Genomic DNA, 14,575 nt, shown 5'->3' on the forward strand with positions numbered 1-14,575 from the left:
TGCGTCCCCTGTTATTTCAGCTAAGGTTACATGTATTTATTTCACTGTGTCGAGCCAAAAGCAGACAAAAATGTGTCCTAGTGAGCTGCAGTGAATTATATTTCCTGTTATTTTGACATAATATGCAGGCAGAACTCTTCAATTTCCTGGAAACATCAGGCTGGGCCAGTCTCCTACCTGTCAACCTACAAAGCTGCTGTCAAGCCAAACAAAACACTGCACGTGGGTTTGCCTTCAAAATAAAAGCTAAAACTGTTTGGCATGTTTGCTCGTTTGTCAAAATGACAAAATAAAAGATTCTTACATTCTCCATACACTTGGTCTTTGTTTCCAGCTAGATTATTACAACTACTACAATCAAATTCAACTGTTTTCCTTAAAGACCCCCTCCAGACATGTTTTAAGGTCTCTGTAAAACACTCTATTTTGAATAATGTGTGTCTGCTATGGTTTATCCACCAAAAAAAGTTAGATTCTACTGCTAAAATTCTCAAAATGACATCTCATCCTTCTCCCTCATTAAAAATCCCAGAATCTGGGAAAATGCAAATATATTTCACCTCAAAAGTTTAACTGTTGGACACAAGACGTCTCCTACTTCACTGTAAAGTTCAATCTCAGTGTTTGTGGACTGGAGGCTTCAAGTTTCCACATCACACTTGTATAAGATGAATATTGGACCAGTATTGGCTCCAGGCTAGTTGTGAGGTCACAAATCATGCTCGTAGGTGCGTCCCTTAATATCAGACTTTCAAAGATCACAGAGAAACTTTCAACTTTCTGCAGATGAATGTTAAAACAGCCTTCTAATGTCAAACTCTGCACATGCATCATTCTGCACAGTGAAGCTCAAACATTCAACTGTAGGAACAAGAAGAAAAATGTATTTTGAGTGGAAGGGGACTTAAAAAAAAAAAAAGGTTTTATTTTGAAGGTCCTGACCAGAACTGTGCTTGTTTATTTTGAGCAGCTTGACAATTGTGGACGTTAACTTAGCACCTACACTTAGCAACGTTAGCTTGTTAGCTAGCTAGCATAACATTGCGGGTGAAGTGTGCAACTCGCAAAGCTGAACCGACACTACAGCTGACATGTTGTCTGTAGCCTCTCCAGGCAGGGGGCAAGTGCAGCTCACATTAACGAGCTATAGCAGGCAGAGTGACTCACCCAGGGGGTATGACTTGTCCAAGTTGACAGCATAGCTCCTTGACTACTCCAGCACGGTCCGACTTCACCTTCCTCTCTGGCAGCCTGGCAGCCCCCTTCTCCTCCGGAGATATGGGAGCACAAAGTGCGAGCACGGAGTCCACGTTAACAAGGGATCCGGGTTTCACTTTCCACTCCAGGAGCCGTAGAGGGAGAGCCCCGGACGGCCAGCAGATATCTGCCACCTGCACCACGGGCCCCTCCGCTGCTGCACCGCCGCCAGAGTCTGCAGGGGGATCCTCCATGCTCCGCACTTTCCCCAAAAAAACTCTTTAGTTTGTCGCGACGGTCCTCTCACAACGTATCCACTAGACCCCGCAGTGCCCCGTGAATCATTAAAACTTGCAAAATAACCTGCATCAAGGAGAAATAAAACAAAAGTGCTGCCGTAGCTAGCTTGTACAGTCAGCTATGTTCGCTCTTCCCGCCCGTAAAAGATTTTTTTTTTCCTAGGACGGCGAAGTCACGACCCGCCCTACTCTGCCTCTGATTGGTTTACCCTGATATTCGTACACTAATCCTAACCAATCTCATTCCTCATGCCTAAATCTAACCAACCCAACCAACGAATGCAACGAGTACTAGCCAATCAGAGGCAGAGTCGTGCGGGTCATGAGTTCGCCATCCTAGGAAAAAACAATTTGGCCTCACGTAAACAGGAAAGCGCAACACTGCAGCTACCGCATCCGGTAGACTATCGCCAACCTAGATGAGAAAACACGCTTTCAACTCAGGTTTCCAAATATAACACCTCATTGAACACCAGCGCTATGGTTAATTGAAACGTTACCATTGTTGTAAAAACTTCAGTTTCCCTCCATTTAATATCTAATGATTACACTGATAAATGTGAGTGCGTGTCGTTATGGATAACGCACAACCTACATGTGGTTTTACACGAGGCTGAAGTCAGCTTCTGATTCGAAGTTCATAGAAAAGTTAAGGGAAAACGTAAATATTATATTATAATATGTAGCAGCTGATTCTCCATTTTTTCACCACTTACACTCATGAAAAAGTGTTAGACTTCGTAGCAAAAGCCTTAACGCAATCCATCCTCAGATTTGTGAAACCTTTTATTTTGATTATGAAAACAAAAAAAAGGCAATTTTACTGATATTTCTCCACCAAGACCACATTAGACCAGGTCCAGATCGAAAACCACTACACTTAGACGCGTCAAATTTTAATAATAATAATAACAATCTAGTCCAGATTTGACAAGTCTAAGTGTAGTGGTTTTTGATCTGGACCTGGTTCAATGTGGTCTGGGTGGAGAAATATCAGTGAAATCACCCTTTTTTCTGTTTTATGTGACCCGCTCCCTGTTTAGATATAAAGGGCTCATTCTAAGGTAACAAAAACACAACGATTCTTATTTTCGGATGATTATACACTAATTAAAACATAATTATGAATATTATATTCCATTTCTGCCAAGTCCGCTTCGCTAGATGCCACTAAATTCTGCAAACTGGACCTTTAAATCGAATGAGAAGCTAACTTCAGTGTCGTTGTTTTCTTTCCTGAAACTGAGCCATTTTACAACCGTTATTCTGAAGGTTTACTCCCTTTCCGGTCACGCTAAATCTGGCGAGCTTGTTAAAACAGCAACGCACATGCGACGCAGTATCCAAGTGTCATATTATCAACATAAATCCCAACTAAATGTGGCTGCAATGGAAAAACCCAAGACATCCAAACTTTTGTTGTTTGTTTTCCCCCTGCCACTTTCCACAGGGCTTGAGATGAGGACCATGGGATCTAGAGCCACCTGATGTAAGATGATGTAACAGAGAAATAATAATACACTAATGTCCCATGTGTCACAGTCGGTTGAACAGGCTTGTTTGCCTTATTCGTGCATCATTTACAAGTCTAACGTGAACAGGCTCTCTCTACGCGATGCTCCCACACAGATTAAAGTGCGCTGTAGAAAAGTTAGAGGTCATACTGTGTAAATTACATTTCTGACCCTCAAGGTCATATTAGTTTTAAATTATTTTTTGTGCTTTGCAAGACGGTTAATAATGGTCTTTATAGGTTGACGTTAGGATGAATGGATGGAGGAGGAGACATGAAAAACAAGTGAATAGACACCTCGGACAAAAAAGCATGCCTCGCTCGGACCACTCCGGATGATCGATGACGTTTTGTTTGATACCTCCCACCAGAGAGTCCGCCATCAAGATGCATCACCGTCCAGTCCGCATGTCCGCCCGGTGCTTAAAAAAAGTGCACCTTCTGGTAACATGGGAGGAGGTATTACTGTGGCCAGTAAAAGTACAAGGTTCATATTTCATACATAACTGATAAGAGTCACAGTACTGACAATAACTGGCCCCTCAGATCCCGTTGGGTTGGAGCTCCTTTAATTAGTCTCACTGAATGTTATTAAAGATTTTTCAGAATTTAAAATCCCCCTCCACTCAGACACATGTTTTGCTTTTTGTTACCTCTCTTGGATGTTTGGTCTTCACTGTGCATGATGATTATCGTGCAGAGTTTTCTTTTTTACAAAAGTTTCTCACCTTAAATCTGAGTTTAAGACGTGTACCTACCTACTACTTACACAAGTGTGATGTCTAGTACACATACACTGAGGAGAATGGACTTTTCAGTAGTAGGAGGAGAAGTAGGAGATGTCTGAATGATTTTGCATATCCATGGATTATTTTTTTATACCGGGAAAAGGAGTTTAGAATCGATACGTTATGGCTTAATTGTCAGTTTACACTGAAATTCATTCTGTGTCCTTAGGCAGTACACTTACACATGACACTTTTCATAGACATACAAAACATGTCACACAGTCATGACAATCATACATATCACATCATATCCTCTTGATTCAGATCTCAGATAGCAGCACACTGATTTTGGTTTAACAATCAACACATTATTACTCCAAGCAGAGCATTTCTATGTCTTAAAGAGATCTTTTAGTGATCACAAACATCACAGCAGGAGACAAGTGTATAGAAACTGATGGAATCCATGTAATAATGAATGAATGAATGAATTTACCACATAAGGAAAAATTTAAATTTAATTGAAATGGAACTGTTAATTGGCACAGCATTCAATGATTTAGGATTTTTTTACTGATGATTTTTAATTGCATAATTAAATATATTTAAACTGTAATGACTCACTTAGCTGTATAATGTTTGTTTGAATGAATCAATTAATCTAAAGATAATAATTATTTTACAATTCAAAAGACTGTTTATGCCAATTATTACGATGGCACACTGCAAGAACAATCTCTTCGCGGCGTCTGGACTGAACAATGATAAATAAATAAACCTATGCACATTGAACAAGATTTAAGCGAAACCGGAAAAGCGCGGCAGGGCATCCTCTTGTACTTACTCTTCGGCCAAACCTATAGGAGGCAGGCATGCTAGTAACTAGCTGTCGATTAATTAAGGAGGTGATAGGTTACCAGTAACCGGCTACATCGTGCATAGGAAGGACACTTTGGATATTATTCGTCACTGTGAACAGAGCTGTGTTAACCCGGGAAGCATGACAGGGGACACCTCCAGAGCGGTAAATGAACGACATTTCTAAATAATATATAGCACGGTTTGATAGTAGCGTCAACTGAAGTTAGCCGGATGACCAATGGCTAAAGTTAGCCGTAAATAGCTGGTCATTTTAGCAACAGTTACTAACACAAGACTCATGTAAGGTATTAAAGAGGCGAAGCTGCATTTTTTGAGTATGATTCTTTGACATTGGTGTGTCCAAACTTTTGACCGGTACTATGTTTGTCAAGGTTGCTTAGCTGTATTTCACATTTTTTCCATTTCTGTTGGCAGCTATAACTTTACTGCTACTTTGAGGGGTGACAGCAAAATGTTCCATTACATTAATTAATAATCACATACTATAATGTTAGTGTTTGTAAGATTAGACCAAACAACCCTGACTGTATCTCTTCATTCATGGCTGTGTCATTGATAGTGGTGATGGGAAACAGTCTTCAGAAAAGTGATGTTCTGCTCAGTGTGTGAGGGACGGAGGGTTTGTTTGATATTGCTGCACTCAGGTCCCTGACATCACTGCTATCTGTAAATCATCTTGTCAGCAGTGGACACATTTTGTCCCTCAGATGCAGACTAAAACAACAAAGAAAGTACTCCGGCTGGTCATATTGGCCTTGATGCAGACCTCCTCCTCCTCCTCCTCCTCTTCCTGCCTTCCCAACACTCTCTCTCTCACACACACACACACACACATACACATATACCTATAAAGGCCCTGTTCAGTCATTAACATGTGTCTGATCCTGTCACATTATATCACATAGTCTTGTGCTGTCACTCAAACATACTATCAGGGTCTGTCTCATGTAGCAAGCCTGACATTAGCAGGATGTCTGGTGATAACTGGCTCCCCACAACTATCAGTGACAGTCAGTCAGGTAGTAGATCTCAGGATGGTTATTGTCAACTCAGTGACCCACACTTTCATTAAACAACCATAAAGAATAAGTAACATGTTACACAAACATATCAGAGCTGTTAAAGCTTAAGGTTTAGGGGGGCAAGGTTGAACTCTTACCTTTGGGATTATAAATAATTAGTCAATTTGTCCATTAATCAATGAACAGAATAATAACTGGCGACTACTTTGATCATCTTAGTAATTGTTTTGAGGGATTCTTTTCAAGCAAAAATGCTTAGTTCCAGCTTCTCAATCATTGGGGTCACCATTGGCTGCTTTCCAGATTAATCATTGATGAAAATAATCACTAGTTGCAGCCCAATTTTGGGGAAATGGGCAGCTCCAAAAAAAGCTGCAGGATTTTAAAACAACTGAAAAAATTAAATGGAGAAAGCAGTATGGGATTTTTTTAAACCAAGGCTGCGGTTAAGTAGACTGTAAAGGGGGATTATGGGAAGCAGAATTACCAACAAATGTGCCCTCTTAACAAACTGAACAATCTAGATGATAATAACACTGAAACGTTTTTTGGTGAAGAGAGAAGGGAATGGCAGATAGTAAACGGGAGCGTGAATTGTTTTATTGTAGCCAGGTAGGTCATTCTCACCCAGTTATCAGGCCTTATAATGGATGCATTGTTGTAAAAATGATTAATGCTGTAAGTCATGACTGTCTGGAAATGCAACGATCTTCAGTCTGCAGGCTTTTTGCATGCTTGGAGTTATTATTGTGTACATACCATGATCCAGACCATGTCTACAGTTCCAGTTAAAATTGTATGTCAATCAGTCAGTCGCTCAAGTTTATTTGTCACATGCAAATGAAGAATCAGCTTTTTGTTTTTTTGGTTAGATAAAAGAACGAGCTTCAGCTGTGAAGCAGGAAAGGGTTTTCATGCAGCGCTTGTCTTCTCTCTAGTTAAGGTTATGTCTCCATCACATGGCTCTGCTCCGGAGATATCCGCATCCTGGCTCATCACTCCAAAAAACCAGATCCTTCAGCTCAATCAGGTATCAAATACCAGCCAGAACACAGATGACTCTGTCCACAAAGATATTGCTGTCTTGATGAAATAGGATTGTTTCCTCCTTTCAGGGAAGGTAAGCGCAGAGGGCTGTTATGGAAGACACTTGTTGGCGTCACTGTCGGCGTGCCTGTGGCGTTGGGTGTCCAGTACGCTGTGTCAGAACCGAGAGAGAGGAGGAAGATGAGGATCGTGATTGAAGGATTTGGTCGGTTCTGCAGGTTTGTCAGATGTACCATATCAGTTCAGATGCTACCCTGGCCCGTTCACACCAGACACAGATGACCGTTTCCATTCTATGAACAGATTAAATGTGATCACCATTTGGCTGGTGACCCGTGTTTTGTTTGTTAATGTTAGCTAATTTAACTCGCAACATTAGCTCAATGTAAGTGGAAAAAGAACAAGATGGAACTTACTGGACACACCCAGGATGCTTGCAATTGAGCAAAGGGCATTACCATAGTTTATTTTATTGCAGTGTTTTTGAGCAGTGGTTGTAATGAATGCTGTAGTGAATGCTGCTCTTCAAAAAGTTGGATGAGCTGGTCTATCTGTGGACTCACAGTACTACTCACGACACACCCACTTGGTTAGATTTAGGCATGAGGAGGGGGGTGGTTAGGGTTATGGTAAGAACATCATGGGGGTGTCGTCTAAGTCTGCAAGACTGCAATCAGACCCTTCTCCTCCTCCTGTCAGGAAATCTGCCATGTTTTTGTACTGGCCTGTGCTGTTTCCTGATTGGCTGAAGAGAAATGGCTACTTCCTTATGTTCTGAAACTGCACTTGGCGATTTGACAAAGTAGGTCTTTTGAAACCCTAGGCAATGGCTTCAGATGCTGAGCAACTAACCAGTTCACACCACTGCAGTTTTCTCTGCAACATTCTAAAACCGTTTCGTCTTGTTGTGAATCGTTGATCTGAACTAGTCTTTCAAATGATCCTGTCAGTTTTCATCCAGCGAATTTGGGCCTTCTAACAGTTTGATTTGTTAATCTGTGTGCTCAAACCGTGAGTCTAATTTCATGTGTTTCAGCATTGTTACTAGTTTTATTATGCTTTAAATTGTGCACCACACTATTCACAAATTTTAGTGTTCAAGTGACAAATTAAATTCCATGTTGTCTGGTTCCACTAACATCCAAAGTTGAGTTGATCATCTCAGTTATCTACGTGTTCTCATTTAAAATCATACGTCTATCAACATATTTCATTAGCCCCCTAAGAAAAAGTGTCATTTGTGTCTGAAAATGAGTTTATGTATCTCTGAAGAACAGCTTCCTGTTTGAAGTGTAGCTGAACTGAAAGAGTTTCTCTCCCTCCAATGAATTTCCAGCAGACTAGATGTTACAAGGCATACTGCAGCCCTCTCATACTGAGGTGAATCTCTGGGTTTTTAAATGCACTTGGAGTGACCATCATTTACCACAAGCGTTGCCAAAACAGATGGCTCGCATTCCCTGCTGGTGTTCAATTAAACCCTTTTGGAGTCTCAGTGAGCTTCTTATCTGTGTGTCCTCAGATCTCTCTCTGTGGGAATCTTTATTTCTGTGGATTACTGGTGGACCACCAATGTGGCTCTTCGTGGCCTAGATGAGGTAAGTTCAATGTGATGAAAAGGGGTCGGGGTAGGTTTGGTCACTATGACTCTGGCTGGAGCTCTTTGAAATCCTGAATGTGACCACTGGTCTGATTTTGATAATATGTGGAGGGATGGTGTATCTCTTCATTGTCCTTCGGCACTTTAATGTTAATTCAGTTAGCCTAACGTAGCATTTTAATTAAGTAAACTCAAATGTCTTTTGAGTGTCGCCTAACACATGTTGAACCCTAATGATGCCAGTATACTGCAACAGAAACACTGGTCAGAAGTGTTGAACAGTGACTGAAAACCCCTTTCCCCACACGTCTGACATTAACATTTGATGCGACTGCGTCCAACAATTTCTATAACTTTTCAACTTCACGCACTGATTGGTGAGGATTTAAACGCACAATATGTAATTTCTGCCACTAGGGGTCTCTCTATCAAAACAATAACAAAAGAAAGAGTTTGATGTCATGAAGTAGTGTGGGATCATGGGAGTTGTTGTGTTCATTGTTAAACAACCACCATTGCCATCATTACAGTCAGCTTTTCCCCGTTAGGATTACTTCAGTGTTCATTGTTTATGAGGTTTTTACCGAGAGCTGAATTATCCACAGAGGTCTCCTCCTCTCCAAACCAAAAAAAACCTGGTGATTAAAACAGGTAAAAACACTGTATAAAGCAGTTTCACGTTAAAAATCATTGTTTCTCTGATGCTGTTCAGCGGACACAGGACGTAAGGAGGGGCTAACGTTTGTTCAGATAGTTTCTCTGACAACTTAAGATCCAGACGTTCAAGAGATTTTCACTGGGAGCAGAATTATCTGCAGAGGTCTCCACCTCACCAAAACAAACGTACATGGGGATTACAACCAGTAACAACATTGAATAAAGCAGTTTCACATTAACTGCGATTTCTCCGATGCTGTTTGGCAGACACAGAACGTTCAGGAGGGGCTGCTAGCCAAGCTGCTGCTAAAGTTTGCTCAGCTTGTTTCTCTGATAACTTAAGATCTAGATGTCCGATGACTAAAATCCTTCATCCGGTTGAAAGATATACTTAACAACGACCAAGATCTAAAAAGTTTATCATAAAGATGTGGCTTAAAGCCGAATAAAAGTCAATTTATGACAGAGTTTCTGGCGGGCAACCACAATGCCTGCATATTGTCTTGTACATGTACTCTTTGGTAGACGCCATTGTGGCAAACAGCCACAATGCAGACGCATGCGCACAAAATGATCACCATCTTGTGTGTGTATACTCGTTGAAGAGGGGGTATGACGCCATTGACAGGCAACCAAATGAAACAGACCGTTACCTTGATTTAAAATTATGGCATTTGGGATAATGTAAGTACACAGCTGAACAAAATATATAACATAGGTCTAGTTGTTTTTAGACATTTTAATTCAGAATAATTAGTTACATATTATAGCTTTAAACTTCTCTCTCGAGCTCTCGTTTTTCATTATTTACACAACTATTTCTGTCACTTTTCACGTGTACAGACAAGTGCAACACTATGAATGCCCTCCAGGAGAGACTGTCTGAAAATGCGCGCCGTTATCCCCGTATTTAAATCATTACCGCAGTGTGTTCCCCCATCGTAAAGGTTCCTGTGCAATGTCCGATTTTGGGCTGTCCCAGAGGAAATTTGACAATCAGTAGAGAAATTTTGTGAAAATTCTGGTCATCAGTCAAATATGGTGGCTTTAGATTGTCATGTTTGACATTGTAAAACATGGGCAGGATGCAACTTAGCTGTAAGTTGCAAGCCTCTGCATTTAGTCAATAGTTTCATCAGTGCTCCCTGAGGTAATTAATTATTAACAAACATTGTACCTAGGGTGGTGGACTTGTTGCTTGTGATTTTCTGTCACTGTGGGTGTTGACACTGTGTGGACAGTCATGTCTTACTGCTGTCCTCCCCTGCTAGAGCAGCCCATCCTACTTGGCCCAGATGTCAGCTTGCCACCAGAGGGCAGCAGAGTGTATGGTGGACGGAGCCATAAGGAATGGAGGAATATACATCAAACTCGGCCAAGGTCTTTGTTCCTTTAACCACTTGCTACCCCCCGAGTACATCCGCACCCTGCAAATACTGGAAGACAAGGCCTTGAACAGGAGGTACAAAGAGGTGAGAACTGCAACACAAACAAGGCACATGGTTCAGCCGGAGAGGACAGCTTGAAATTTCTCAGGATCATGTTTGTGTCTGCAACAGGTGGATGCTCTCTTCCAAGAAGACTTCAACAAAAGCCCAGAGCAGCTTTTTAAGAAGTTTGATTATGAACCCATTGCTGCTGCCAGCTTGGCCCAGGTTCATAAGGCAGAACTCTTTAATGGAACATCTGTTGCTGTGAAGGCAAGTACTAATTTCCAGACCAAAGTCAGCATTATCAATCATTTATTATTTTTACCAGCTTTTTTGATTTGACACAGCACTCCTAGAGCATGAAGGGTTATAATGAACACCACATCAGACTTGTGTTAAGTCACACCCCTTGTTTTTGGGCAACAGCATTACCAACCACCTGGAAAATATATTGCCTTATATTACACTGACTATCAGCATGAGGGAAACATCTTCTGGAACCTACATGAACAGAAAGTTCAGCATAATCATTTTTGTTGTCCACACAGGTGCAGTACATTGACCTCAGAGATCGGTTTGATGGTGATATCCGAACATTGGAGATCCTATTGGATATCGTTAAGTTCATGCACCCCAGCTTTGGGTTCCGATGGGTCCTCAAGGTAAGAAAAATGGTGATATTTCTCGCTCAACCTACTGTACAGTTTATGCTTGGGAAAATGATGTACTTGTAATTTCTGTAGGACTTGAAGGGAACATTAGCTCAAGAGCTGGACTTTGAGAACGAGGCCAGGAATTCTGAGCGGTGCGCCAAGGAGCTGAACCACCTCAAATTCATTGTTGTACCAAAAGTCTTTTGGGAACAAACTAGTAAGGTGAGGTTTGTTATTTATGGTACAAAATAATTGGGTGTCCATACTTTCTCTTTGGCTAAAAGCTTCCTCATGTTTTATTCTCCCCAATTCAAAGAGAGTGTTGACGGCAGAGTTTTGCAACGGCTGCAAAATCAACAATGTGGAAGAAATTAAAAGACAAGGACTAAGTTTGAAAGATGTAAGTTGAGGCACTCTGCACAACAAATCACACTTAGAGTGGATTGTTATCATAGAAACGCTGTCCGAATGAAATGCCTCAAGAAATGTTTGTGTTTCAGACTGCTGATAAACTGATCCGAGCATTTGCTGAGCAAATATTCTACACTGGTTTCATCCATGCTGACCCTCATCCTGGGAATGGTAGGTACATAGTGTGTGTGTATGATGCTCTCTTGGACTGTTTTTTTTAAATCAACTTAAATAAATGTTTCTGTGTTTGCAGTTCTAGTGAGACAAGGTCCAGATAACAAGGCAGAGTTGGTGCTCTTGGACCATGGCTTATACGAATATCTTAGCCAACAGTAAGATTCGGATGACTCCCGTTTATTGAAAACCTTTGAAAAACTATCGACTGGCTGTTATGGCTGATGACCTAATAGTGTTCAATATCTGTCACCTTTGACCTTAGTGACAGAATGGCCCTTTGTAAACTGTGGAGGTCCATAGTCCTGCGAAATGAGGCAGCAATGGAGAAGTACTCCAATGCCCTTGGAGTCAAAGGTGAGGACAATCAACTTCATTCATTCATTAGTATTGATTTCTATTATAGCAAGGCTTTTGTACCACAAAAATACAGTATTTAATTAGATTTGATAAAGACACTAACAGAATGACCAAACTTTGTAAAAAAAAAAAAAAAAGGGGTAAAATATAAACAATGAAATGTGGGCAGGGCAGCTGAAATGTAACAATTAAATTTCTTACCTAATTTGCTCTGCAGAGTACTTCCTCTTCTGCGAGATGCTGCTGCAGCGACCAATCAACATGCGGGAGTTGGGTCTGTCCAACATCCTGAATCGGGAGGAGACAACCTACATGCGCAAAATGGCCATCAACCGCTTTGACAGCGTCATGCAGGTGCTGAAGTCGATGCCCAGGCCGATGCTGCTGGTCTTCCGCAACATCAACACAGTCCGAAGCATCAACATCACTCTGGGCGCTCCGGTAGACCGCTACTTCGTCATGGCCAAGAGGTCAGTGCAGCCAAAAATACCTGTCCTACATGCTGAGATTTTCAACTTTTACAAATTTGTTACCTGTAGTTTTGAAAGAAAACCTGTTCATCCATTAAAATTGCAACACACTCCTCACCCTTTCCTAAACCTACAACTGGAGCATGGACTACAAGTTCCAACATGTTGCATCAATAATTAATGGGCACTTTGACATCTGGTGGAAGAACTTACTGAGTACCTATTACCTGTACTGGGGTTTTCTGGGGGGGACATTAACACTTACACATAGTGCATATTTGATGAGCTTATTCCATTCGAGTCTGTATTTTTAGACTCAGAATTTTTTTTATTGACAAACTATAAGCCAACACAATATCTTGAGCATTACTTCCTGGCAGTGTGGAGAAGGCTTTGAAACAGCACTTAGACCTTCATGTTGCAAAATAAAAATCTCAAAAAGTCCAAGTGAACTGTTAACTGTGTTAGGTAAACTATGGACAATTAAACAAAAAAAACAACAAAAAAAATTCAGTTCCTTTGGTCTTTGGTCTGGTCAAAGGGTGCGTTGAGGAGCTGATTGGTGTTTCAGTATTTTCTCCGTAAACATTGTCCAACAGAAGTCAGACAGCACAAATTATTTTTTTATAAGTCTTCCAGCTGTTTGTAACAGCAGTGGTGCTAGTCTGAGCCAAGACACCTCAAACCAGTCTCACCCTGTTAGCTTGCATTGTTACCTGATGAGTAATGTTGGCCGGTGCCACATGGACGCACTGTCAAGACATTTCAGTGACAGAGTAATGTGTCATCTACAAGTTTGAGACCAAAATCAGACCAAAGTGTGTTGCTGAATGATAAGTTACCAACATAGTTAGGTTCACATTCTTGACATCCTTCTTGGCTTTCAGTGCGGTGCGAGGCTGGGGCAAGATCCAGGCAGAGAGGGTGGGGATGCTGCCCAGGTTCTGGATCTTCCGCTGGGTGCGGACAACATATGAGAGCTTCAAGTTTGAGCTGGCTTTGAGGTAAGAACTCATTGAGTTTCCGAAAGCAGTACTGTTAATATTTACTTTTTTGTGACCAGAACCACTGAAAATGAATTTTGACTCCCTCGCAGATGGGAGATAGCAACAATGAATCTCACGCGTTCTTTCCTGAACCTGCTGTCGTACTTTGGTCTCATATCTCTGGACGCAGACATGTACGAGTACCTGAGGTAGTGCACAGCTCTCCAACACTTTTTGAAGAAACAAAGAATATGGACATTTTCCAAGTTAAGCACAAGTTAATGCAAGCCAACCACTAGACAACAAGGAGCCTTTCACCACTGAAGCGGCTCTGAGTCCTGCTAGTAATGGTGCTACTCGAGTGTATGTGTGTGTGCACTGTTTCAACACCAAATCATATCCTGAACTGATGATGTTTTGAAAATGGCTTACAACATATTACAATGCAGGACCGTAAAGCACCAAACCCACTCCACTATAGACTCCCAGAGGCCAATGTTTCACAATACACAACAACTCCACAGACCACTGTAATGGTTTTATTTAAATTAAGAAAATTACTTTTATTTTTTTTAGTATTAATTCAGTTTGTTTTAGTGTAATCTTAGTAGAGCAAATCTTTTTGAAATCCAAATGATTAAAGTATATGTATCATCCTGGCTTAATACATCAACTGGAGTCATTGTACTCCATGAGTGATGTGTAGTAATTGTACATTGGCTGTAAAATGAAGCTAACACCACGTCTTGCTGCATCTCCACTGCGATGACATTAAATGTAAAAAAAAATGTTTAAAAGAAAATCTCTATGGTTTCCAGTGAAATATTTCAGTGCTTCAAGAAACTGCAGCTTTATTGACAGCAGTACAGTGAATGTTAATCTGTCATGTGAAGAATTGATATTAATGTGTGTGTGTGTGTGATGAACCATTTCAGTTTAGTGTTGCTTTGATGAAGGCTACTGCAAACAGAAAGCTGTTGGGTGTTTGGGTCCCAGTTCCCCTGAGATCAGAAGTTATTGCTTTTCAACTGTGAGCACACTCTTTGCAGGTCAGAAGAACGGTCCAGTACCACCTAACCAAATGTTTTTAAATTATTTTAACAATGTTAATAAAATGTTCTACCTCCTTTTTAATGCATCCCTGTC

At 41.0% G+C, this 14,575-nt stretch overlaps 2 protein-coding genes across 4 annotated transcripts in view; one reads left to right on the forward strand and one right to left on the reverse strand.

Annotated features, from left to right (window-relative positions):
• ctdp1 (CTD (carboxy-terminal domain, RNA polymerase II, polypeptide A) phosphatase, subunit 1) overlaps positions 1–2,256 on the reverse strand; it is a 73,115-nt gene extending 70,859 nt beyond the window's left edge. The window contains exon 1 of the mRNA XM_067611516.1: positions 1,168–2,256. Coding sequence (XP_067467617.1) covers positions 1,168–1,451 — 284 coding nt within the window. The 5' untranslated portion in view covers positions 1,452–2,256. The remainder of the gene's footprint in view (positions 1–1,167) is intronic.
• A 378-nt stretch (positions 2,257–2,634) lies between these two features.
• adck5 (aarF domain containing kinase 5) lies at positions 2,635–14,559 on the forward strand. Of its 3 annotated transcripts, none has more exons than XM_067611518.1 (15): positions 2,635–2,985; positions 6,580–6,671; positions 6,757–6,906; positions 8,211–8,286; positions 10,217–10,417; positions 10,505–10,645; positions 10,924–11,037; positions 11,119–11,250; positions 11,345–11,428; positions 11,529–11,610; positions 11,693–11,771; positions 11,879–11,970; positions 12,191–12,443; positions 13,331–13,447; positions 13,540–14,559. In XM_067611518.1, the coding sequence occupies exons 2-15, from the start codon at positions 6,601–6,603 to the stop codon at positions 13,640–13,642; spliced, it is 1,695 nt and encodes a 564-aa protein (XP_067467619.1). In that variant the 5' UTR covers positions 2,635–2,985; positions 6,580–6,600; the 3' UTR covers positions 13,643–14,559. The 3 variants fall into 3 exon arrangements, with proteins under 3 accessions (XP_067467619.1, XP_067467618.1, XP_067467620.1); XM_067611517.1 differs by lacking the exon at positions 2,635–2,985 and adding an exon at positions 4,578–4,761; XM_067611519.1 differs by lacking the exons at positions 2,635–2,985; positions 6,580–6,671 and having other exon boundaries at positions 6,888–6,906; positions 10,222–10,417.
• The last annotated feature ends 16 nt before the right edge of the window (positions 14,560–14,575 follow it).

The sequence above is a fragment of the Thunnus thynnus genome, chromosome 15 (genome assembly GCF_963924715.1).
Source record: "Thunnus thynnus chromosome 15, fThuThy2.1, whole genome shotgun sequence".
In the NCBI taxonomy this organism is placed as follows: domain Eukaryota; kingdom Metazoa; phylum Chordata; class Actinopteri; order Scombriformes; family Scombridae; genus Thunnus; species Thunnus thynnus.